Source organism: Dendropsophus ebraccatus, chromosome 6 (assembly GCF_027789765.1).
Source record: "Dendropsophus ebraccatus isolate aDenEbr1 chromosome 6, aDenEbr1.pat, whole genome shotgun sequence".
Taxonomy (NCBI): domain Eukaryota; kingdom Metazoa; phylum Chordata; class Amphibia; order Anura; family Hylidae; genus Dendropsophus; species Dendropsophus ebraccatus.
In genome coordinates this window covers 81,255,250-81,280,522 of record NC_091459.1, presented here as the reverse complement: position 1 = coordinate 81,280,522, position 25,273 = coordinate 81,255,250, and the positions used below count along the sequence as shown (strand labels likewise).

Genomic DNA, 25,273 nt, shown 5'->3' with positions numbered 1-25,273 from the left:
ACAATATTCAAACCCTCACCCCTCCTTTAACCATTGGACGGGAGAATCAAAATAAAAAAAATATATATACACCTCTGTATCGGCTGCAGGAACATCCTTTTTTTTTTGTTTACTATTGATTTGCGGGCACCGTCAGGTGTACCCACAAATCAATTAGCCTTTCACTTCATTGTAATGTGCAGCTGCCACCGCACATCACATTATGTGACCAGCTATTATTTCTGGATGCTGTTCATTGAACAGCATCCAGAAATAATAGTCAGGTACATTATTTTAACACTCGTTCTAAAGAACAGGCATTAACATAACGATGTGTGACTTCAATGCAATGCCGCCCCTGCAGTAAAGAACGGATGCTGATTCCATTGCAATCAGCATCTGTTCTTTACAGAAAAAAAAGTATTGTGTGAACATAGCTTAAAGTTGATTTTTACTTAAATTCTTCATGAGAAATTTTGATCACATGGTCAAAATGTGCATTTTTTTCTGCCGTAAAATAATTCAGTCCGAAAAAATGTCTGAAGAAGGCCTTATGATTTTATTGAGAAAACAATGTCAAAGTTGAATATTAAAATACAGCCATGACCTAGGTGAGTATTAGTTCCCAAATTGGAGGCTCAGTTAGTATTTTAAGCTAAACCCAGAAATGGGAAAACAGAACAAAACGGAAAAAAAGATACTAAAAATATTTGACTAAGGTTCTGCTTAAAAATTTTAACCAAAATTAAATCCAAAATGAAAAACAAATTACAAAGGAAATCCAACCTAATACTTACTATAATTTATCATCTACAATTTCTTCTTACCCCTTTTTGCAATCATTTATCCTCTCCTTTTTTACACTTAAGTTACACAAGATACATCATAATGTCGAGTAATGTATGCATTCCACAATTGTATCTGCGAAAAATTGTTTACCTAATCAAACCCCCATAATCCCCCCTTTTTTTATTTATTAGCAGATATTAAATTTTTCACTATTACTGGTGATGCTACATATTAAAAACACTTGTTTTAACATGTATTAAATCAGGGACAAATCACTCTCTATAACTTAATTTTCTCTTGCAATACTTTCCAACTTAATATTCATCTATGGGTGAAATAATGAGGTTAGTTATTGCACTCTCATCATTTCTAAATCTTGGTTGAAAATGAAACATTGGTTCCCTGCCAGGTATAACCTACTTTCAATCAAAAAGGGAAGTGACCTTGATATTTTCTTTCATTACAGTTATATTTAAATTAGCAAGGATTTTCAGGTCATGGATACCCATAAAATGCTCTTTCTTCATTTTTCCCTTTCTTGCTCAATGAAGTGAAAATTAAACATCCCTAATGTATTGTCATTAAAGCTTTCATTAACTGCCAAAATACTGTTTTTAGAAAGAAAATTACACTAGAGTCAAGATTGTTTTAGAATTATGAAGTTGTATTAATCATCATATGACCCTATGCTTATTTTCCTATGGTGGATAAAGATATATCACATCTTTCCTTTTTCTAATGTTCATTTGTTATTGACTACAGTAAAATTTGGCCGATAAGCCAGTAGGTAATTTCACAGTATTTGGTAGAAATTCTGCTATAATATTAATGTTTCCAATTATCACACTACCTGAGGCAAAATGATTAAGAGATGGATTGTTTTGATTACTTGAAGTAATGAGACGGTAATCAAGAAGCAATTGTACCAGAAAAAAAAAAAAGCGCTGTAAGTACACCAATATTTGGACGCTAGCTATAACTATAAAATATGATGGGACATGATGACCAAGTAGATTGGTTATAATATAATTGTCTCATTAAGGAAGGCTGAGCAGTGTTACTGAATGATCAAATTAGGTTTGCATGCATTGAAAGCAATCAAGTACATTTCTACATATTTATCTGTAATATGAATATGCTGTATGCACAGACACCATTGAAGAAGTGTAAAAATGACAATGTTATTATATATCATCATGTTCCCAAATCTTCCTTGACTATTAGGTTTCAAAAAGTAGATATATGGTTTTTTTTTTATATATATATTTTCTGGATCTAAAAAAAAATGATTTGAACATTTTGATTCAATCAAAAGCCTCAAATTCTTTACACGCGCACACACACACACACACACACACACACACACACACACACACACACACACACACACACACAGGTTATGCCCTGATTTAACTTAAAATCAGTGATGACCCTGGTCCAGGTGAAACCTATAGGGGCCATTCATGCATTCCTATTATATGGCCTGTGGGCAGACTGTATACTGCGGAGTGGACCTGAGAACTTCCAGCATCATTCATTATGATGCAGGGAACTTTGAAGGTGTTTATGTCTTCAGGCTACTCTACTGACACAGCATGTCAATACAGTAGCACAAATATTTAAACAGTTTGGGAGTTCCTGCATCATTATGAACGATCATGACGGAAGTTTTAAAGTCCAGACCGTATAATGTGGACGTATGAATGCCCCTCTACTCATATGTTTTAACCCTTTCACGTCATCTATATGGCTATATATGTCTAATTTAAAATGGTCCATAGATAGTGGAGGTTGGCTGCTGTGTGTAGCACACCCACAGAGATAATGGATAACACATGCTGGTGGCAATCATTTATCTATTTCAGTGCCACGATGTAACACAATCATAGCATTAAATGGGTTGAATGACAGATGCCGTAACTGTCTGGTGTCCGATCGGCACCCCTGTAATGTGACTGTGAGGTGCAAATGGGTCTCTGCTAATAGAGTCTGGCTCAGGTAGACACTATTAACAGAGCACCGATCTCATTGAGTAATGCAATGCATTGCTCAGATCACTATTGAAAATCTGACCACTTAAAAAGTGTAAAAAATATATATATAATCAAAAATTAAAAAAAAAAACTTTCATAATACCTTTTTCCTATAAAAAAAAATGTAAACCAAAATAAAAATAAATATATTTGGTATTGCTGCATGTAAAATGTAAAAATGTCCACTCTGTTAAAATATAATGTTATTAATCCTGCATGGTACATGGCATAAACCAAAAAATACCTAAAGGCCAAAAAAATTTTGTAATATCATACGAAAAAAAAAAAAGATCAAAAGTCCTATCTAAACCAAAATGATACCAACAAAACTATAGATTATGGCGCCAAAAAAAAAAAAAACTAATACAGCCCTATAGATTGTAAAAAAAAATATAGGGGTTAGAAGAAAGCAATTTTGAGCACATTAATTTAACAACAAAAAAATTACATTTTTTAAAAAGTAGTAAAATAAAACAAAAGCTACATAAATTAGCCAGTGCTGTTATCATGCTGTTATCTGACACACAGAACCTGTACAGCTAACTAACCTGTCACTCTAAAGAACAGGCATTACTATAACATTGTGTGGACTTCAATGCAATGCCGCCCCTGCAGTAAAGAATGGAAACTGATTCCATTGCAATCAGCATCCGTTCTTTACTGAAATATGACGACGTGTAGTCTATACCTGTATAAAACCTGTCTGTGTCTTCCTTCTGCTCTGAAATCGTTTCATTTCATTGGTGGAACATGTTGATTAGGCAGGGCTTCATAACAGTTGGGCTTTCTTCCCAGCCGGGAGATGGGCCCAACTGCTATGAAGCTCCATCTATATGTTAAACTGTTTATCGATTAAATGAAGCGAGAGTTATGGGAGTGATAGTATCACTTTAAAGTGTTTTTATTTTTGCACATTTTAAATATACACACAAATGATTAATGTTAAACATTAAAAAATGTTAAAAGTTGTTGTTGGTTTCTACCATTTGGAAGCTTTTATGCGGATCATGCTTTAAATTTTCTTCATGTTTGCTAACCAAAAACCTTTCCACTTGTATTATTACAGGTTGTCTAGGATTAAAGAAGAGTTTAAAGAACAAGTTCGGCCTTGGCTGAGATCTGAAAGGTGGCAGGGACAGGGATGAACATAACAACCAATCCTAACTTACCACCCCACATGCCCATGATCCGCTGCGTGACCCCTCTGGGACCCCCGCAGGAAGGCACTTTTTCCCGAGTTGTGATGACATTACAACTCGGAGGACAAAGCCCTATCCTGACTGAAGGACTGGCCGCTCAGCAAATCAGTGACTTCCTGGTGCAGATTCTGGAGCCTGGCGGAGGCCCCGGAGCAGTGAACCTGCTCTGTAGAGGTACGGAAGAGGTGAGTTTTTCATGTTCCTCCCGCCCGTGCATTTAAAAAATATATATACATGGCCGGACTTCTCCATTAATAGAATCTGCTAGTTTAGTATGATATTTAGATCACTGAAAAAAACTTAAGTGGTGCATGTACTGTGGTTGCTTCACTACATTTAGCTATCCAACTTAGGCCCGTTGTACATAAGTTTTATATCTGGACCTTTCTGGATTTTTGGCTAAGGTCTAATCCAAGACATTGCAGAATTAAGAATAACAGTTTACCCAATATACTGTCATTGTAGCAATGTACCAGGAGGCCTTGTTTAACTAATATTACAATATAAACTTTTTCTACTTACTCAAATGAAGGCTTAGCATGGGACCATCCATACAGATTGTGAACATCATAGTGTCGTACTGGGGTGCCATCTGGAAGGAACTGTTGACTGTCCATACATAAAGTCTTATGCTCCAATCCTTCTGTTTTTGATTCCAAAGCTAAAAGGAAATGTTACATATTGTTTTTTCACATATTTAACAAACAATAAAAATAATAAAACAGAGTAGTGGAGGTTTCATGACCGTAAGTGTTATAATACAAAAAAGATTTATTTCATGTTTGGTTATTTTAACTGGAAGTTAATCTATTTATTTAACTGATATCTGTTTTTGTGAGACTAAGCTAGGTTCATACTGCATTTTTGCTGTCCAAATATCTGTTTTATGGGAAAAAACGAATGGAGAAACAGATGCAGTTTTACGCCATCCATTAGAATCAGTTTTCCAAAAAACAAGAAAAAGGCTCAAGACGGATGTTTTTTCATAAAAACTGTTGGCCAATTCTTTCTGTATATTAAAACTAAACATTTTGGAACTCATTTGTTAAACAAAAACGCTGTATCAATCTAACATAAAAAACCTGAGTCACTGATGGCGAATCATCATACCAGTTCCCATGAGAATGTTCCCAAAACGTCAAAAATAGAGAAAAGGAGGCAGATTTTGAAATTTAAAATAATGTCCGTTTTTGCCGCAATTTAACTGACTGCAATGGCAATGCATTGAAGTTAATGGGAAGTCAGACATCCAATGCACACAATGTATTGAATAACTGACGTTTTACCAGCGGACATCAAAATAATAATCATGATCATTATTTTCGGATGTCTTTTGCCAACAGCGGACATTTTTGATTAGTTGTTCACACGCAGTTTTCCACTGTTCTTTCTCCGTTTTTACTATTAAATTCAATGGACTTTTCAATTAAGTCACACCCAAACCTGAAACTAGAATAAAGTACAAACACCAGTCATTGCACTAAGGGGAGGTCAGGCTGCTAAATAACGTATGTTATTTTAGCCTTAAAATAACGGACTTAATTTTAAACAGAGCTGAAAAAACGTTGTGGGAACATAGCCATATGGTGTTCTGTGCAGTGCCATATGTCAGGAAAATATCTCTGTGATACAGCATTCAAAGGAACATGGCGGTTATACAGGTTATACAGAGCTGTGATTATGCTATACAGAAAAAAGTTTTCAAATAAGATATAAAATCTCATACCGGGCATGTAAGGTGGTCTGTTCAGAATTTGATTTTTGCAGCCAATGACAGATCCATGTACAAAACTTGCAGGTTCATTCATATCCTAAAAAAATAAAGCAGTCTGGATATAGATTTATATGTTTCATTTCAAAGGATGTACTGTATATTACCAGTGCATTATTTGCCAAAAAAAAACAAACAAATATAACAAATGAAGTAGGAAAAGAAATACTAACAGGACATGAATGTTTTCCATAAACATAAACAGCCTCCCCACAAAGGAAATGGCACCGATTTGCTAAAAATTGCAATCTTGAGAATTTACTTTTAATCATCATGCTGTTTAGGGCTATGTTCACACTACGTAAGTTTTGTAATAATCACGGCGTTGTTGCCAATTTGCAACAACGGCCGCGATTACTACGAAACTTACGTACTGCTGCCCTCTATGGAATCCTGGGCGGAATCGCTGGCGGTGACATGTCAGTTTTCCGCGGCTGCTGTTAAGTGAATAGAGGCCGCAGAAAACCTGTCAGTGCAATATCTGCTGTTAAATAAAAGAAAAAGAGGCGGAGTGGATTAGGTAAACAAATTTTCTCAGATTCAATTTAAGGCTATGATAACACAATGTAAGTAAAGTATTAATCATGGCCGTTGTTGCCGGTTTGCAACACGGCCATGTTTAATAATTTACATTCTGCTGCAGCTGAGGGAATCCCAGCCAGAGTGTATACACATAGGGGAAGATTTATCAAAGGGTGTAAATTTAGAATGGTGCAAACTGGCCACAGCAACCAATCACAGCTCAGCCTCCAGCTCTGGTGAAAGGAAAGAGGAGCTGTGATTGGTTACAGTGGGCAGTTTGCACCAGTCTAAATTTTACACCCTTTGATAAATCTCCCCCATAGTACATAGTATACACTCCGGCCGGGATCGCTAGCTTCACCGCAAAAAACTGACATGTCAGTTTTCTGAGGCTGCTATCCATTGAATAGCGGCGCAGAGAACTTGTCAGTTCACACAATGGAGCGTGCAACTCCGGCCGCATGCTTCCTTGTGTGCAGCGGCGAATAGGGATGCGGGTGCGCATTGTTCATCACAAATAAAGATCACTGCAGTACCGGCCAGGTCACAGAACGGCCAGTGTCTCACGCAGTGGGAACATGGCCTTAGATAAATAGTAATAATATATATATAAAATAAAAATCATAATATACATTTATATTGGTCAGAACCCTGCTTTTAGGATCTAGAGCATTAAATCCACTGCAGGATTTGATTTAATGCATAAAAAGCTTGATGCCTGTTTCTGTCTCTATAGGGAGCTCCGTTTAGTTTATACCATCTTACAATTTAAATTGATGTATAACTGTCTACAGTTAACGCATAGGCTGAACCTACTGGAGGTGCAGTTTTGTATGGTAAAACAGAGCTCCAATTGCTATAGAAGTACCAAGAAATCAACTGCCTCAGAAATTAGAACCTATTCAGCCTTAGATCAAGGGCAGGGCACTATGGAAATTGATTTGAAGTTTATGCATTATCAAACTATTTCAGTATAAATGTAAAGTAGAGTAAAGTAAAGGCCATACTTACAATCCACAGACCATCAAATTTTATGACATTTTCTCTAAACTCTTTTACTTCCTGTTTCCACCATTCTACTGTGACATTCTTGAAGAAATCTGGGAATGCTATATAAGCTCTGTAAAGCTGGATAAACATATGCATACAGGTATATTACATTAACATTTCGGCAAAGGCCCTCATTACAATGACACATATGTTCATGATTTACTAGTCTAATCTGCTTATGCCACTTACAGCTCTTTGCTTAGATAATTATCAACTGATTATATTATAGATTTTTTTTTTTCATTTACATTATATAACACATATGCCTTAATCATGATTATTCATGAAGTATGTATATGATTAAAGGGACTGTCCCATTAAAAACATTGTTTGCATTTCAACAGAATGTGGGGAAAAAAAGAAAGAGAGAGAGAGAGAGAATGGGTTTATGTGGAGCACCATTTTTCTATGTCATAACATACTGTACAGTATACATTGTATGAAGGAAAAATATGAAACATAGCTAAGAAAAAAGAAAGATAATTTGGTGGGATTAGCAATATTAGATCCCATAGCACTGTGTATTATTGAGATCTCTGGGGCTGTGTGTTGAACTACTTTCAGTGGAGAGAAGCAGGAAGTTACCAAGATGCACTCCTGAGAACTACAGCTGCTCCCTAGCCACATGATCACTAGTGATCAGCGAGCATGGTTGTACATGTTTGTATGTTTGTACGAACATGACGCTAATTGTTTGTGTTTGCCAATGAATTTGTACAATGATCGGAATGGTTATAACGACCATTTTCGAACATATTCGAACTGGCAAATGTATGCAACTGCTTAACTTACGCTTTGCACCTGATAATCTGTACGCATTTGCATAGCTCTAGACCGAAATGTACGCTATCTGTACGCAACTGTGTATGCAAATGAAATGCATACGCAACTGTGTCATTTACAGTTCGAACCGAACATCGAGATGTTCACTCATTACTAATGATCACAGGGGACCTGCCCATAAAAAATGAAGAGACTAGAGCTGCAGAGAGGTGACTAGTTTAAAAAAAAAAAAAAAAAAAGAACTATAATGACACTAGAGAGCAGCTGTCTTCCCATGAAGAGATTTAGAATACGGGTGTGTATTAAGTTTTTATTTATTTTTAATTTTGATATTACCCTATAAAAGTGGTTATACAGGATAAGAAAGCTTGGCCACGTCTGTCAAAAGCATTGCTTACATGTTGTATTGCATCTCAACTCCATTAAAGCAAATAAAGCTGAGCTACAATACCACACACACAGCCTGCTATTATAAACATAATAATGATTTATATTATCACTGTTAGAATCTAAAATCTAGCCTCATTTTAGCAGCTAAAAATCAGCATTTTCGAAAGGGAACCACACTAAACTATTGGCTAATGGAAAGTACTAACTAGAAATCCATTTCCACCATGTGGTGCAATTCTGGGTAACAGTACTCACCTGAACTTGCTCATCCCAACCAAGTGACTCATTGACCACTACATTCGGTAAATCCGGCCAGACCTGTAAAAGGAAAAAGCACAGTATGAAATAACAGGATCAATGCATAGTGTGCCAAAGTGTAACACTTACACAGTTTATGCAATAGAAATTGCATACCTGTGTATAAATATATAATAAATATAATAAACTTTTAGTTTTTCTTCAGTGTAAAAACAACATACATACCTTGCCCCATACGATGTCACTTTTGTCATCCCATTTTATAAACACATCCTGGTCCCTTCCTCGTTCGAAAGATCGGTATGGATCAGTCTCATTTCCTGCAATACCTGGATCCTACAAAAGCAACATATTACATGTCCATATTCAATCTGAGGCGGGTAAAAGTTTGAGTTAAATAAATAATTACACTCAAAATTAACAAATATTTATAATTGAAGGTTTTGTGCGTGCAATCAGACTTTATCAGGAAAAACATTATTTTGATAGAATTTGGCACATCTTATTTAGAAACAATTTTGTGTTGTTGACACTAATCACAGTGTGGCCTAAAGCACATATGTCTTTGGAGAAACCTAGGGACATATCAATTTTTTTTTTTAAATCAATGGGATCTGAGTGTTCAGACCCTGTCTGATCAGGAGAATTAGCTTGGAAAAGTACATGCTTAGGGGGAAATTTATCAAACATGGTGTAAAGTGAAACTGGCTCAGTTGCCCCTAGCAACCAATCAGATTTCTTTCATTTCTCACAGACTCTTTGGAAAATAAAAGGTGGAATCTGATTGGTTGTTAGGGGCAACTGAGCCAGTTTCACTTTACACCATGTTTGATAAATCTCCCCCTTAGTATATTATATCCCAGCCCTGTGTCATGTGACCTGATTGGGATCTTAATGGCAGCCCCATTTATTATGCTGATTGTTGAAAGCACAGACTCTGAACAATATAAAATTCTGATACTTCAATGTTTTTTGTTTTGTTTCTTTTTGAGAGGCAACCTTTTAAACTGTGCCAAAATGTTGATGTGGAATATTGGGGCAAAGTAAGCTAAAAAAAAGTTGGTATTTTATAAAATCTTTAGGTAAGTCTAAAGATGAACCAATTTGTGAAACTGCATAAGCCACTGTGTAATATCTGATACATCCTTACACCAGGGCTGATTTTAGTTTTTTTTGCTGCCTTAGACAAAACCCCTATCCCTCTGTGCCCGCCCCCAGCCTATTGAAAAGCATAAGTAAGTAAGGTGAGGGTGCAGAAAACCTACAGCAAATAATAATAAGCGCATACACAATCCAGCTCCACTATAAATTACCCTTGTCATGCACTACCTTCCATCCTTGGTGAGGGAAAGACAAAAAAGTTTAAAAGTTTCCAATTACTCAAGTGTGTATAATTCTTCAATCTATTGCATTGTGGTAACTCATGGGAATCTTATTTATGGTCATACTACCTTTACGCTCTGTGCTCTATTTAAAGGGGTAGTGATCACTTGTAGTGTAGGGATGTATGAAGCATATAACAATACCTGCAAAGTGTTTGCAGTCCTGACTTTCTTACATTATAACTCTGTGTCCAGCTATAATTTTCAGATCGTGGGGTCAATGAGGTCAATGGTGTGTAGCAGAGAGTAATATTTCTGGCCACTCCATAAAATCTGCCGCTCTTCAAAGCTGCCCCCCTGAGCAATAAACTAATTTTGCCACATGGCAGAAGCACCCCTGCCTTAGACTGTCAGTATTCCACATAATGTCTCACTAACTCTGTATACAATGGGATCACAATCTAATTTTTCCTACTGATTTTAACTGGTGTTAGCTGCCGTGAAGGAAGAGGAGGAGGTACTATAAACATCCCTGCATCTTCCCTACATTAAAAGTGAATATGCTTTTGTCTTTATATGTGCATACACAGTATGTGTATCTATCATGTATCTGTATACGTGCATATGAGTGTATCTGGCATGTATCTGTATATGTGCATGTGTGTATCTATGTCATTTTTCTGTATATGTGCATGTAGGTATTTATGTCATGGGTCTGTATATGTGCATGTGTGTATTTGTCATGTTGTCTCTATACTGTTTGTGCATATCTATGTCATGTGTCTGTAATGTATATGTACATTTATGTGTATCTATGTTATTTGCATATTTGTGTATTTGAGTGTGTGTTAGTACTGTTGATGTGTATATGTAACGTACATGTGTGTATATGTGTAAACTGTGCACCTGACACACCTTCTAGTTACCGCCCACTCTCTGCTGCTGTCAGCATTTCCACAACATCCACTGATGTGGTGTGACTATAGGAAATGACCGGTCAGCATAGACCATTTTCTGTGGGAGCAGCAGGTCAGTGGATGTGTAAAAACTGGCAACAGCAGAGAGCGGGAGGCCCAGTAACAGAAAGGTGTGGTGGAGAGGGGGCCCCAATTGAAAGTTTGCTATGGGGCCCAGTCATTTCTAGTTACGTCCCTATTTGCAACTACCATACTATATATAATAAAAATGTTGAAGTAAATGACAACATACCAACATGATGATGACTTTCATTCCCTGTGTTTGAATGCTCTCAAAAATTGCAGGAAGTCTTTGAAAGTCTTTGCCTAAAGTGAAGTCCATTTGTCTCTCCATGTAATCAATGTCTGCATACTGTACATCCTACAAGAAAAAAAAAATAGATACTGTATACTGTATAAGTTAGTGTGCAAATAATGAGATTTTTTTTTTTTTTTTGTAAGATGCCTGGTACAATATAAATGTTTAGCCCATGACCAGAATATCCCTTAAATTCATATGTAGTGTAATTTTATGTCATGAGCAAATGTGATGCAACATTTGTCTTTATTGTGGACATTGTTAATTTGCTGTGGACTTGCTATGGATTTCACCCAGTGCAAAGTCAAGTGTTGTGAGTACTTTAAAAATGTGTTTCTAAGGGTACAAACCCACTTGACGTATTTGCTGCGTGAATGAGTCTTAAAAATAAGCAGGCAAAACGCAGGTTGGCTTTATACAATTGTTCTGCGTTAAAATACGCAATTGCGTATTTTTGAAGCGTGAAGCTACATGCGTTTTTCACACAGGTTGTTTACAACTGATGCTTTGCTAACAACAAGCTTCACGCTTCAAAAATATGCCATTGCGTATTTTAACGCAGAACAATCGTATAAAGCCAACCTGCGTTTTGCCTGCTTATTTTTAAGACTGATTCACGCAGCAAATACGTCAAGTGGGTTTGTACCCTGAATCTAAATCCATATATCAGACACAGATTGTTGTGGCAGATTTGTTTGGTTTGTGAGGTTACATTTTGCCACATGTGAAGTTAAAGCTTAACTATAAAATATTTTGACCATTTAGTTTTAGTTAGCTTAGGCCATGATAAGAATTTTTGCAATATACATTAATAAGCTTAAATAAACTGTTTTTTAAATACATGAAGCTGAAAGTGCTCTGAGCCCTATGTCTGCTCCTGTGTTATTTCTGCATTCCTGCTGGACACGCCCCTCCCTGGAAATCCGTCCTGTGTAGCAGCCTTTTACGGACTCTGACAGCAGCATCAAATAACAGCCCTGACACAGACATAAACAAAACATCCTCCCCCACCTCCTTCACTCTCCCTTCCTCCCCTGACAGAGGTCACTTAGCAGAGCTGAAGTCCTGGGTGTTGTGTGTGAGGAGCAGCACGGGGGAGGAGCTGGATGGAGGGACTAGTACCCAGTGCTTCAACCAGGAGCGACATGTCAGCCATGACTCCAGTGTACTGCATGAGGGAGAGTGGGTAAGTCACTGAGGGGAGGACTACAAGTCCCAGCACAACATAGCTGTAGTCCTTCCATAGCACACAGAACGCTATCGGATATCTGCAGCAGGTGCCCCCACCTCCATGGCTGACATTATCCTACAGTCTTATGAGAGCAGATGACTGTATCTAATCCCACAGTGTGTGATACCATCTGCTGGGGCTCTGTATCTAATCTTACTGTGTCACACTATGTTGGGGCTCTATCTGATCCCACAGTGTGTGATACCATCTGCTGGGGCTCTGTATCTAATCTTACTGTGTCATACTGTATGCTGGGGCTCTATCTGATCCCACTCTGTGTGTTACTATCTGCTAAGGTGCTGGTAAGTGAATAGAGGGACCCAGCCAGGGAGATGAGGGATAGACCACGCCCACTTTCAGTCAGCCAGAAGAAAAATTCATTCATTCTTTTTAGCCAAACAACTGGGGATATCTTAGCAAACACATACACTAACAACACAGTTTAGAGCTCTTTTTAAAGGGTAACACGTGGGCTTTTTATTTGAGAAATTTCATTTTTTGGCTACTTAAATTATAGTTACGCTTTAACTTTAATGGCACAGCTACACATGACATTTTTTCCTGCGTGGAATTTCTGTCTGCAACATTTACAATACAAGCAATGAGAATGAGATCTGAAATATTGTTATCCTCAAACTGCAGAAAACAAATGTGCATTATTTATTCAATACTTATACATCTAAAGAGTAACTTACATAAGGAATCTGAGCTGCCACCATGTCATTAAATAGTTGTTCAATTTCACTGTCGTTCTTATACCCATAGCGACATAACTGGAATCCAAGAGCCCAGTAAGCTGGCATAACAGGCCTTCCTACAAGCTGAAATTTAATAAAGTAAAATGTGAACATTGCCTTTTTGTATGGCTTTTAAGAAACAAAACTGTATTAAATTATTAAACTTACTTTAGTGTATTGCTGAACAACCATCTCCGGTGTTGGACCCAGTACAACAAAAAAGTCTAAGATGCCTCCTATTGTGCGGTAAGTTATAGCTGGGGTTGGTTGCACTGTTATGTCTAAAATAACATGATAGTATTCATTAACATACTGTATTATTCCAACAAAAATATCTTTATTGTGACTGCTAGCAGTAAAAACATTTACACGAGTTTGATAATGCATATGTACGTAAGATAATTATCTTATTCATTATTATTATTATTATTATTATTATTATTATTATTATTATTATTATTATTATTATTCTTTTAGCTGTGATTAATTTACATGCATAATAATAGAGATGAGAGAACCTGGAGCATGCTCAAGTCCATCCGAACCCGAATGTTCGGCATTTAATTAGCGGTGGCTGCTGAACTTGGATAAAGACGTAAGGCTATGTGGAAATCATGGATATAGTCATTGGCTGTATCCATGTGTTCCAGACAACCTTAGAGCTTTATCCAAGTTCAGCAGCCCCCGCTAATCAAATACCGAACGTTCGTGTTCAGATGGAATCGAACCCAAACCCGGTTCGCTCATCTCTAATAATAAATAGAAGGTGGATTAATTAATTTGTGATATATTTGATGTTTTACTTGTTAGTAACTATAGATGAGCAAACCAAACTTATCAAACCAAGATTCCTTACAAATCTTGCAAAAAGTTTAGTTCATGAAAGAACCAATTTTTTTTACTTAAATCAGTACGAACCCAGTCTAAAATGGTTGCTGCGCATTGTACATTAAATCAAAAGTGTGGGTGCAAAGGGTTATTGATAATCCCTTGAAGCCAGGCAACCCCAAGCTGCCTTCATACTATATTTAAGAGACCCACACTTTTTCTGTCAAAGGTGGGAATGAAATCTGGTGCAAAGAAAGAGGTTAACGTTCTTTGCTTAGAGATTTTATTCCTCCTCTTTGTACTAGGATCAATTTTCACTTTTGATAAATAACCAACCTTTGAGTGAATATAGCATGAAAGCAGCATACAACTACATTCGAAGCCACGTCAAGTACAGACAAATACTAACTTACAAGACAGTGAACTTACCCATGGCATTGCTGTTTAGCAGAAACACTCCATGAGCATTACCGTCATTTTCCAGGCCCATATAGAATGGATGAACTCCATACGAGTTTTTTTTATACTATAGAGAAGAGACATTAAACGTGAAAATCCTGTGGCATGACATCCCTATTAGGTTGCACATATACATTGTGGTATAGATTGCAGTTTTTGAGGTTCTTGATGGCCACTTTAGATGCCATTATGCTTTTAACAGTAAGGTCCAGCTTCTATGTCATGTGAAAATAATGTATCCATTTATCTTGTACTTTCCTGTTCTGTGTATGAATCATATGCAGAAAACGATATGAAATATTTTATAAATGTCGCAATGTAAGTTATTACCCAGATTGTGGTAACAATTGCTGGGAACTGTAATGGCATTTGGTTTTAATTCCATTAGAAGCCTGATTATGATAGAGAGCAGATGCTATTAAAATGATTTGCTGCATGATTTGAAAGCTTAAATCTGACCATGGCTATCAGCTTGCAGCCATATTGATTTGTAGAAGCAAAAATAGATGTTATAGACTTATCCTGGTGTTATCAGCTCCCCTATGACAGGATAGATTTAGTAGGAAACATTCAGACATTATGCTCTGCCGTTACAGAACAAGTCAACACTGTTACAAATGTGCTGTGAATATCTCTAAATCACATTTCTACTGCACCATTAGATGCATACTTTAGTATTAATGTTATGAAATGCATGGGATATCAGAACAATAAAACTTACAGTAATGCATAGTGACATAGGCAAGTTTTTGAATTGACATTTTTACAGTCTTTGATTAAGTATGAAATGTCCTTGCAGCAGCTTCCAGTTTGATGGTGCTCGGTTTGACCACATAGTATTACATGAGTAAATGAAAAAATTCTATACGTCTTTCAAGGAAGCCCATGAGTCTAAAAATATTGCACAAACCTGGCATGAAATGTCAATACAGGGCACAGCCTGAAATACCGGTAAGAGCAGGAATAGTGCATTCAAAAAACATCTCTGTTACTGTCAGAGAGAAATGTCTGCTCTGTATCGTGAAGGTGTTGTAACCTTATGACTTGTAAAAAGGGCAAAACTTAAACTGTATCTTTTATTTATTCTTACAGTGAGGGAAATTTATTGAGACTGGTGATATGGATCTAATCTATGCCAATATACGACACAAATAAGGCTTATGCAAGAAATTGTGCTTGTACATGGTTCTATGCCAGATTGTTTGACAATGTATGTTAAACTAGCTCCAATGATCAAATGACTGGAGCGGGAGCAAGAGGCATAGTCAGTCGCCATCCTGTTTACTCTCTATGGATGTTCTGAAGATAGCTGAATTCCTTAGAGAATAAATGGAGCAGTAACTGAGAATGCACGCTGCTACTCCATTCACTCATAACACAAGGGTACCCAATTTTAATGACTGAGGGTCTAGCAGTCAGAATCCCACCAATTAAATACTTATATCTTATCCTGGGATGGGGGAATACATTTTAACCTTGGGATAACCCCTTAATAATTGGTTTATCTGTGGTACTCAATGATACATACAGTATAGCTTCATACTGTACATGCTACAAAATCTCTCCTTTTAAATAGGGCCCTTCCCCAACATGCATTAAATTAAAAATAAAACAGATCACATTTATCACCAGCTTCATCTAAATGCTGGGCATACATGGTGAAATACATGTGAGGTAGAATAGAAGGCTCAATGTAAATAGGTGATATGAAATGTTCCTTTAACCCCTTGCCTCCGCAGCCTGTTTTGTCCTTAATGACCAGGCTCATTTTTCAAAATCTGACCTGTCTCACTTTATGCGCTTATAGCTCAGTGATGCTTTAACCCCTTAAGGTCAAAGCCTATTTTCGTTTTTGCGCTTTTGCTTATTCCATTTTAAGTTTAAAAGTCCATAGCGCTTGCATTTTTTCACCTAGAGACGTATATGAGCGCTTATTTTTTGCGAAACCAATTGTACTTTGCAATGACAGGCATTATTTTTCCATAACATATGCTGCGAAACCGGAAAAAAAATCATTTGCGCTGTCAAATTGAAAAAAAAAAAACAAATTTGTTTTGATTTCGGGGAGTTTTGCATTTACGCCGTCCGTCCTATGGTAAAACTGACTTGTTATGCATGTTCCTCAAGTCGTTACGATTACTATGATATATAACATGTATAACTTATATTGTATTGGATGGCCTGTAAAAAATTCAAACCATTGTTAACAAATATACGTTCCTTAAAATCGCTCCATTCCCAGGCTTATAGCGCTTTTATCCTTTGGTCTATGGGGCTGTGTGAGGTGTCAGTTTTTGCGACATGATGTGTTCTTTCTATTGGTACCTTGATTGCGCATATACGACTTTTTGATCGTTTTTTATTACATTTTTTCTGGATTTGATGCGACCAAAAATGCACAATTTTGCACTTTGGAATTTTTTGGCGCTGACGCCGTTTACCGTGCGAGATCAGGAATGTGATTAATTAATAGTTCGGGCGATTACGCGCGCGGCGATACTAAATATGTTTATTTATTTATTTATTAATTTATATTTATAAAATGGGAAAAGGGGGTGATTTGGACTTTTATTAGGGGAGGGGATTTTTTATTAATAAAAACACTTTTTTACTTTTTTTTTTTTACTGTAACTAGAAGCCCCCCTGGGGGACTTGTATATAGACAGCACTGATCTCTCATAGAGATCAATGCTGTGTATATACACAGCAAAGATCGATTAGATCGGTCATAGATTACTATGGCCTGCTGCAGGCCATAGCAATCTATTGCCGAGCCGGGATCAGCGTCATTCCGACGCTGAGGCCCGGCACGGGCAGAAGAACGGTTCTCCCCCCCGCGATCGCATCGCGGGGGGGAGATCCGTCCCACTAGACACCAGGGACGTGCGGCGCAGTGCCTCTAAGTGCAGCTGTCAGGTTTGACAGCTGCACTTAGAGGCTTAATTAGCCGGCGCGGCAACGGGACCCGCACCGGCTAATAGAGGCACTGCCCGGCTGCACGTGTCAGCCGGGATCAGCGCCGTTCAGAGCGCGGTCCCGGCGGGACCCCGCTCTGAACACCCCGAGCGGCACAATGACGTATCAGATATGTCATGGGTCGCTAAGGGGTTAATGTATGCTAGCGATTCTGAGATTATTTTTTAGTCACATATGGCACTTTATATTAGTGGCAAAATTTGGTCACTACTTTGTGTGTTTTTTGTGAAAAACATCAAAATATCATGAAAAATTAGGAAATTTAGCATTTTATGAACTTCTGATATTCTCTGCTTCTAAAAAAGGAAGTCATAGCACATAATTTAGTTACTAAATCACATTAACAATATGTCCTCTTTATTCTGGCATATTTTGGGAAACATATTTTACTTTTTTATAAGGGTGTAATGGGGCTTAGAAATTTATTAGCAAATTATCACATTTTGTGAAAGTTTCCAATACTGATTTTTTTAGGGACCAGTTCTTTTTTTAAATGGATTTAGAAGGCTTGTATCCTGAAAACCCCCATAAGTGACCCCATTTTGGAAACTAGACACCTTAAAGAATTAATCTAGGGGTATAATGAGCATTTTAACCCTACAGGGGCTGGAGGAAAGTATTCACAATTAGGCCGTAAAAAAAAATCGAACATTTAAATTTTCAAATAATATATAAGTTTAGATTAAAGTTTCTCATTTTCAAAAGGAACATGAGGAAAAAAAGCATGCCAAAATCTGTAACGCAGGTTCTCCTGAATACAATGGTACCCCATATGTGGGCGTAAACCACTGCATGGGCACACAGCTGGACTCAGAAGGGAAGGAGCGCCAATTAGCTTTTTTAATGCAGATTTTGCTGAAGAAATTTCTGAGTGCCAGGTGCGTTTGCAGTGCTCCTGTAGTGTCCGCAAAACAGAATCCCCCAAAAAGTCCCCCCATTTTCGAAAGTACACCCCTCAAAGAATTCATTTTGGGTAGGATGAGCATTTTGACCCCACAGGTATTAGAGGAAAGTATTCAAAATTAGACAGTAAAAAGGAAAAACATGAATTTTTCCAATTATATGTTCGTTTAGTTTGAAATTTCTCAATTTCACGAGGAACAAGAGAAAAAAAGTACCTCAAAATTTGTAACGCAGGTTCTCCTGAATACAACGGTACCCTCATATGTGGGCATAAACCACTGTATGGGCACACAGCCAGGCTCAGAAGGAAAGGAGCGCCAATTAGCTTTTTTAATGCAGATTTTGCTGAAGAAGTTTCTGAGCGCCAGGTGCGTTTGCAGCGCCCCTGTAGTGTCCGCAGAAGAGAACCCCCCCAAAAGTCACCCCATTTTGGAAAGTGCACCCCTCAAAGAATTCATCTTGGGGTGTGGTAACCATTTTGACCCCATAGGTATTAGAGGAAAGTATTTAAAATTAGACAGTAAAAATGAAAAACTCAAATTTTTCCAATAATATGTTCGTTTAGTTTGAAATTTCTCAATTTCACAAGGAACATGAGAGAATCCGCACTTCAAAATTTGTAACACAGGTTCTCCTGAGTACAACGGTACCCCATATGGGGGCATAAACCACTGTATGGGCACACAGCCGGGCTCAGAAGGAAGAGAGCGCCAATTAGCATTTTCAGTTCAGATTTTGCTGAAGTAGTTTCTGAGCGCCAGGTGCGTTTGCAGTGCCCCTGTAGTTTCCGCAGAATAGAACCCCCCCTAAAGTCACCCCATTTTGGAAAGTACACCCCTCGAAGAAGTCATCTTGGAGTGTGGTGACCATTTTGACCCCACAGGTATTAGAGGAAAGTATTCAAAATAAGACAGTAAAATTGAAAAACTCGAATTTTTCCAATAATATGTTCGTTTAGTTTGAAATTTCTCAATTTCACTAGGAACAGGGGAGAAGCTGCATACCAAAATCTGTAACGCAGGTTCTCCTGAGCAGAACGATATCCCATATGTGGGCATAAACCACTGTATGGGCACCCAGCCGGGCTCAGAAGGGAAGGAGCGCCAATTAGCATTTTCAGTGCAGATTTTTCCGAAGAAGTTTCTGAGCGCCAGGTGCGTTTGCAGTGCCCCTGTAGTGTCAGCAGAATAGAACCCCCCCAAAAGTCACCCCATTTAGGAAAGTACACCCTTCAAAGAACTCATCTTGGGGTGCAGTGAGCGGTTTGACCTCACAGGTATTAGAGGAAAGTATTCAAAATAAGACAGTAAAAATGAAAAACTGGATTTTTTCCAAAAATATGTTCGTTTAGTTTAAAATTTCTCAATTTCACGAGGAATGGGAGAAAAAACGTACCCCAAAATCTGAAACGCAGCTTCTTCTGAGTAAAACAGTACCCCATACGTGGGCATAAACCACTGTATGGGCAGGGCTCAGAAGGAAGGGAGCGCCAATTTGCTGGAGCAAAACCGCAGCTAGTAATAGTTATTAGAATAGCGCAGTTACTAAAATACAATAAAAAAATGAGATTACAGGTAATGTGGGGTGGTCACGGGCAACCTGCGGTGGTTATGGGCAACCTGGGGTGGTTACGGGCAACCTGGGGTGGATACAGACCATCTGGGGTGGTTACGGGCAACGTGGGGTGGTTACGGGCCACGTGGGGTGGTTACGGATAAACTGAAGGTAATCTGGGATGGGTACCTGTAATTTGGGGGGGATACAGGCAATCTGGCATGGTTACAGGAAATCTGGAGAGGGTCACTGGCAATTTGGGGTGGTCGAGGGCAACGTGCGGTGGTCGGGGGCAACGTGCGGTGGTCAGAGGCAATCTGGGAGGAATTACGTGTGATTAGGGGCAACCTGGGGGGGTTACAGACAATCTGCGGTGGTTATGGGCAACATGGAGTGGTTACAGACAATCTGTGGTGGTTACGTGCAACATGGGGTGGTTACAGACAATCTTGGGTTGTTACGGATAAACTGAAGTGCTTATAGGTAATCAGGGGTGGGTACATGTTATTTTGGGTGGTTACGGCAATCTGGTGTGGTTATGGGCAATCTGGAGGGGGTCACTGGCAACGTGTGTGAGTTAGAGGCAACGTGCGGTGGTTAGAGGCAACGTGCGGTGGTTAGAGGCAACGTGCGGTGGTCAGCGGCAACGTGAGGTGCTCACATGCAATCTGGGGGGTTACGGGCAATTGGGGCTGATTACAGACCATCTGGAGGGGGTCATTGTCAACATGTGGTGGTTACAGTCAACATGTGGTGGTTACAGGCAACGTGCGGAGGTTACGGGCAATGTGCGGTGGTTATAGGCAACGTGCGGTGGTTATAGATAACGTGCGGTGGTTATAGGCAACGTGCGGTGGTTATGGGAAACGTGCGGTGGTTATAGGCAACGTGCGGTTGTTATGGGCAACGTGCGGAGGTTATAGGCAATGTGCGGTGGTTATGGGCAATGTGCGGTGGTTATGGGCAACGTGTGGTGGTTATGGGTAATGTGTGGTGGTTATAGGCAATGTGCGGTGGTTATGGGCAACGTGCGGTGGTTATGGGCAACGCGTGGTGATTACGTGCAATCTGGCGTGATTATGGGCAACCTGGGGCGGATACGGGCAACCTGCGGTGGTTACGGGCAACCTGGGGCGGATATGGCCAACCTGCGGTGGTTACGGGTAATCTGGGGGGGGGGGGGGTAGGAGTAATCTGGGAGTAAACTGCAATTATTACTATAATAAAAAGTGTGTTTTTTATTTTTTTGTATGTTTTTCACTTTTTGTACTTTATACATTCATTTTCACTATATTACTATGATTACTGTGATATTTTCTATCACAGTAATCATAGTTCAGTGACAGAGACCAAATTGGTCAGTGTCATTTTAAATTTTCCGAGATAACTGATTCTGGAGCGCATGCGAACTTCAGAATCAGCCTGGACACCGAGGAGGACGGACCTCCCTGGATCAGGTAATGTATATGGGGAAGGGGGGTGACTGGGGGACGGGGGTGACTGGGGGGGTGGGGGGCGACTTGGGGGGCGACACTGTATCACTTTTTATCCCCTGTCACCAATGATTTATGGTGACAGGGGATAAAAAGTGCTTTTTTGCACTGGGAACAGGCGATCAGCGGTATATAGTATATACCGCCGATTGCCTGCTCAGGGACCACACGGGAGGGTCCCTGATCACTGCCCCATGCTCTCCGCTACCTCCGGTGGCGGAGAGCATGGGGCTTTGATCATTTATTCATTTCCATCCCTGCGAACAAACATCGTTTGTTCGCAGGGATGGGGGCGGCCATCTTGGATGTGATGGCCGCCCGGGGAGGGATAGTGATCGCCCACTAGGGGGGCTGATCTGGGGTCTGGGGGATACATTTTCATCTCCCCCCACTGTGGATTCACGGTGGGGGGAGATGTAAGGCGGCGCCGGCGCCGGTAATGCCCGGTACCGGCGGATCGACGCTATAACGGTAATAGCGGCGATCCACCGGTATCGGAGGACGAGGGGAGGGGTCCGGGGGACACACTGTTAGTGGAGGTGGGGGGAGGCAACGTTCTGCAGCCATCTCCGCCGCCCGACACAAAATCTCCCCATAGACGCTGCGGTCGCATTGACCGCGGCGTTTATGGGGTTAACTGCCCGGGGGAGCGTGGCTCCCCTCCGGGCAGAGGCAGCAGGAGGAGGCTGTGTCACACAGCCTCCTCTTGCTGCTCGATCTTAGATAGGGTCAGCGGGGGGAGGCAGGGACTTCATGATGCGTTCTGCCACTGCTTTTCATGACGTCCCTGGACGTTATATTGGGGGAAGGGGTTAAAGTCTGTAAAGTGAATTAAAAAAAAACAGAACAAAACCCGTTCAGCTGTGCAAATGCAGGACGCCAGAGGAGCCAGTGATCTCCAGCTAAATGTGGTTTCTGTGGTAAGACATGCATGCCTGCATTGGACATTTATGGTATACGCTGTTGATCTGGCATAACTGTTCTGATAGGACTACTCAATTCTTTTATCTTATAATTTCAATCCTTTTACTTACAGCAGGAGGTTGATCTTTGGCAAAATATCCCCAAGTGTGCCAGTTGAGATCTATACGGTATTGAGGATGTTCAGTCTCTCCAAGTCCATAAATATAACTTGAGGGCAGTAGATTTGATATCTGAATGAACATGTCTGAGAAGGTGAACCCAGGAACCTGAGAATTCCAACTGAGGAAAGGGAAATGTATCAAATAATAATAATAATAATAATAATAATAATAATAATAATAATTTGAGAAGAAATTATAATTACTAGATGGAGTTTTCATCTACAATAGAATGCCCACTGTAATACTAAGTCTGACCACATGTTGTATAAACTGTACAACAGTTTTAGACATTCACAGACATGTATGGAAATTAATAGATTAGTTCTATTTGCTCTGTTGGTGTATCAGCATCCATCCACTGTAGGCTGTAGTATCTATAAAATTTAGGTGTCAAATCATGTGTTGTGGATCTACTGACCCACCACCAGAGATGGTGTAAGCCGTACCCGGCAGTGGAGTCTAAGGGGCCGCTGGTCTTCACCAGTGCTCACGGCAATGTGGATTAGGCTTGCTGCGGCAGGTGACCCCCAAGTTGCTACCTCTGGCTTGGCTTGCAAGCAGAGTCAGGCGAGGTGCAGCTAGGTACGTGTAGGCAGCAAGAAGGACCACAGCAGTACTCACGGCTGGCAGTGAGACTGGTACCACAAGCTAAAGTCGTGGGCCAGGACTGCAGGCGGCAGGAACCACAGGCAGAAATCACGGGCAAACTAGGACCACACACTGAAAGCATGGAGAGGCTCCAACAGGGAATGAGAGGGAAGGTGCAGCTTAACTTAGGCTGGGTTCACACTATGTATATTTGAGGCTGTATTTGGTCCTCATGTCAGGTCCTCATAGCAACCAAAACCAGGAGTGGATTGAAAACACAGCAAGGCTCTGTTCACACAATGGTGAAATTGAGTGAATGGCCGCCATATAACGGTAAATAACTGCCATTATTTCAATACAACAGCCGTTGTTTTAAAATAACAGCACATATTTGCCATTAAATGACGGCAATCCACTCAATTACAACATTATGTGAACAGAGCCTTTCTGTGTTTTCAATCCACTCCTTGTTTTGGTTGCTATACAGCCTCAAACATACAGCCTCAAATATACATAGTGTGAACATAGCTAATTATAGAGGAGGTGATGGGGAGCACAACCAATTAAGGGTGCACTGGACCTTTAAATCTAAAGACACCCAGCGTGCACCGCTGGGTCGAGACACAGGAGGAAGGAGTAGGGGCTGGTAAGGCACCCGAGAAGGATAAAGAGACGGCAGCACTGTGCCCCTGCACATAGGCTCCGGCATCTGCCAGGCAGTGCTGGCGGGGAGAGGGGTGCTGCCCGAGCTGATCAAAACTTTTGACATGTTAAAAGTCTTTTTGGTAACAGTGACACTGTAACTCATCATACTATTGTATATTAGGAACATTATTATGAAAGAACATGGTATTCCATGAAAGCAATCATTACTTACATTACTGTACCAGTGCTTTTCCTTATGATGCGAATTCCAAAAGGATTATTAACTATCTCCACATGATATAGTCTTCCTTGTGCTGTACTGGATGGTGTGAGTGGGGTATTTAGTGGCACAGGAACTTCGTATCGTTTATTATTAGGATCATATATCTTTGAATGCAAAGTTTAAATAGAAGTAAATGCAAAGTAAATAAAATTTAAACATACTGAAACAATAAAATTGGAAAATGGTTTCAAAACAAACAATATGCATGCATCTAGCGCCACTACCCTAACTCAGATATTTGTTACAATACTTAGATGAAATGGCACTTACTTACTCCAGTTGTATGTAAATATACGATACGCCGTTCCGTGTAGATACTAATGGCAGGTCTTACGATGTGTAGATATTTCTCCTTTCCGTGTAGATGATAGTGGCAGGTCTTGCAGAGAGAGTGCGCTCGGCGTACAACCTACAGATCAATTTGTTGGGTCTACATACTGCAAGATCTGCCACTATCATCTACACGGAAAGGAGAAATATCTACACATCGTAAGACCTGCCATTAGTATCTACACGGAACGGCGTATCGTATATTTACATACAACTGGAGTAAGTAAGTGCCATTTCATCTAAGTATTGTAACAAATATCAGAGTTAGGGTAGTGGCGCTAGATGCATGCATATTGTTTGTTTTGAAACCATAAAATATTTGGATAAATACAGGGACAGCCTCCATACAGCATCTTTTAGCAGCGAGCTACCATTCGCCAAAATGCTAGCGCTGTATCTTAAACCACATTTAAAATTGTAAAATGATTGACTGACAGGTGATAACCAATTAACCAGTGAAAACAGTGAAAACTAATGTGTATAGTCCCTCAAGATCTCATTAGACTTCATGGAAGGTAAGGTAAAGCAAAAGGGGAAGGTAAAGCAAAAGGGGACAACCCACTGTCCAAAGATCCTTGAGTAACACAATGGCACTTTCATTGTAATATCAATGTAGGTCACACCTCACAGGTCCCCACTGATGACATGTTCTGACGTCCTCAATACCTGACAGTATATATAAAACCTTCAAAGTATGATGGGATGATTGATTCCCTTTTGATAACATTTAATAAAGCATACACACTTCCTTATGCCTATTCCCTAAGCTAAGACACTAATGCACTAGATA

At 39.5% G+C, this 25,273-nt stretch overlaps 1 protein-coding gene across 1 annotated transcript in view; it reads right to left on the bottom strand.

The window, feature by feature from the left end:
- Positions 1-25,273, bottom strand: part of SI (sucrase-isomaltase) — a 150,212-nt gene that overhangs the window by 14,121 nt on the left and 110,818 nt on the right. The window contains exons 50-60 of the mRNA XM_069975257.1: positions 24,103-24,257; positions 22,587-22,755; positions 14,597-14,693; positions 13,508-13,620; positions 13,298-13,423; positions 11,306-11,434; positions 9,000-9,110; positions 8,772-8,834; positions 7,305-7,421; positions 5,727-5,811; positions 4,523-4,661 (exon numbers count right to left, since the gene is read on the bottom strand). Of these exons, the coding sequence (XP_069831358.1) occupies positions 4,523-4,661; positions 5,727-5,811; positions 7,305-7,421; positions 8,772-8,834; positions 9,000-9,110; positions 11,306-11,434; positions 13,298-13,423; positions 13,508-13,620; positions 14,597-14,693; positions 22,587-22,755; positions 24,103-24,257 (1,304 nt within the window). The remainder of the gene's footprint in view (positions 1-4,522; positions 4,662-5,726; positions 5,812-7,304; positions 7,422-8,771; positions 8,835-8,999; positions 9,111-11,305; positions 11,435-13,297; positions 13,424-13,507; positions 13,621-14,596; positions 14,694-22,586; positions 22,756-24,102; positions 24,258-25,273) is intronic.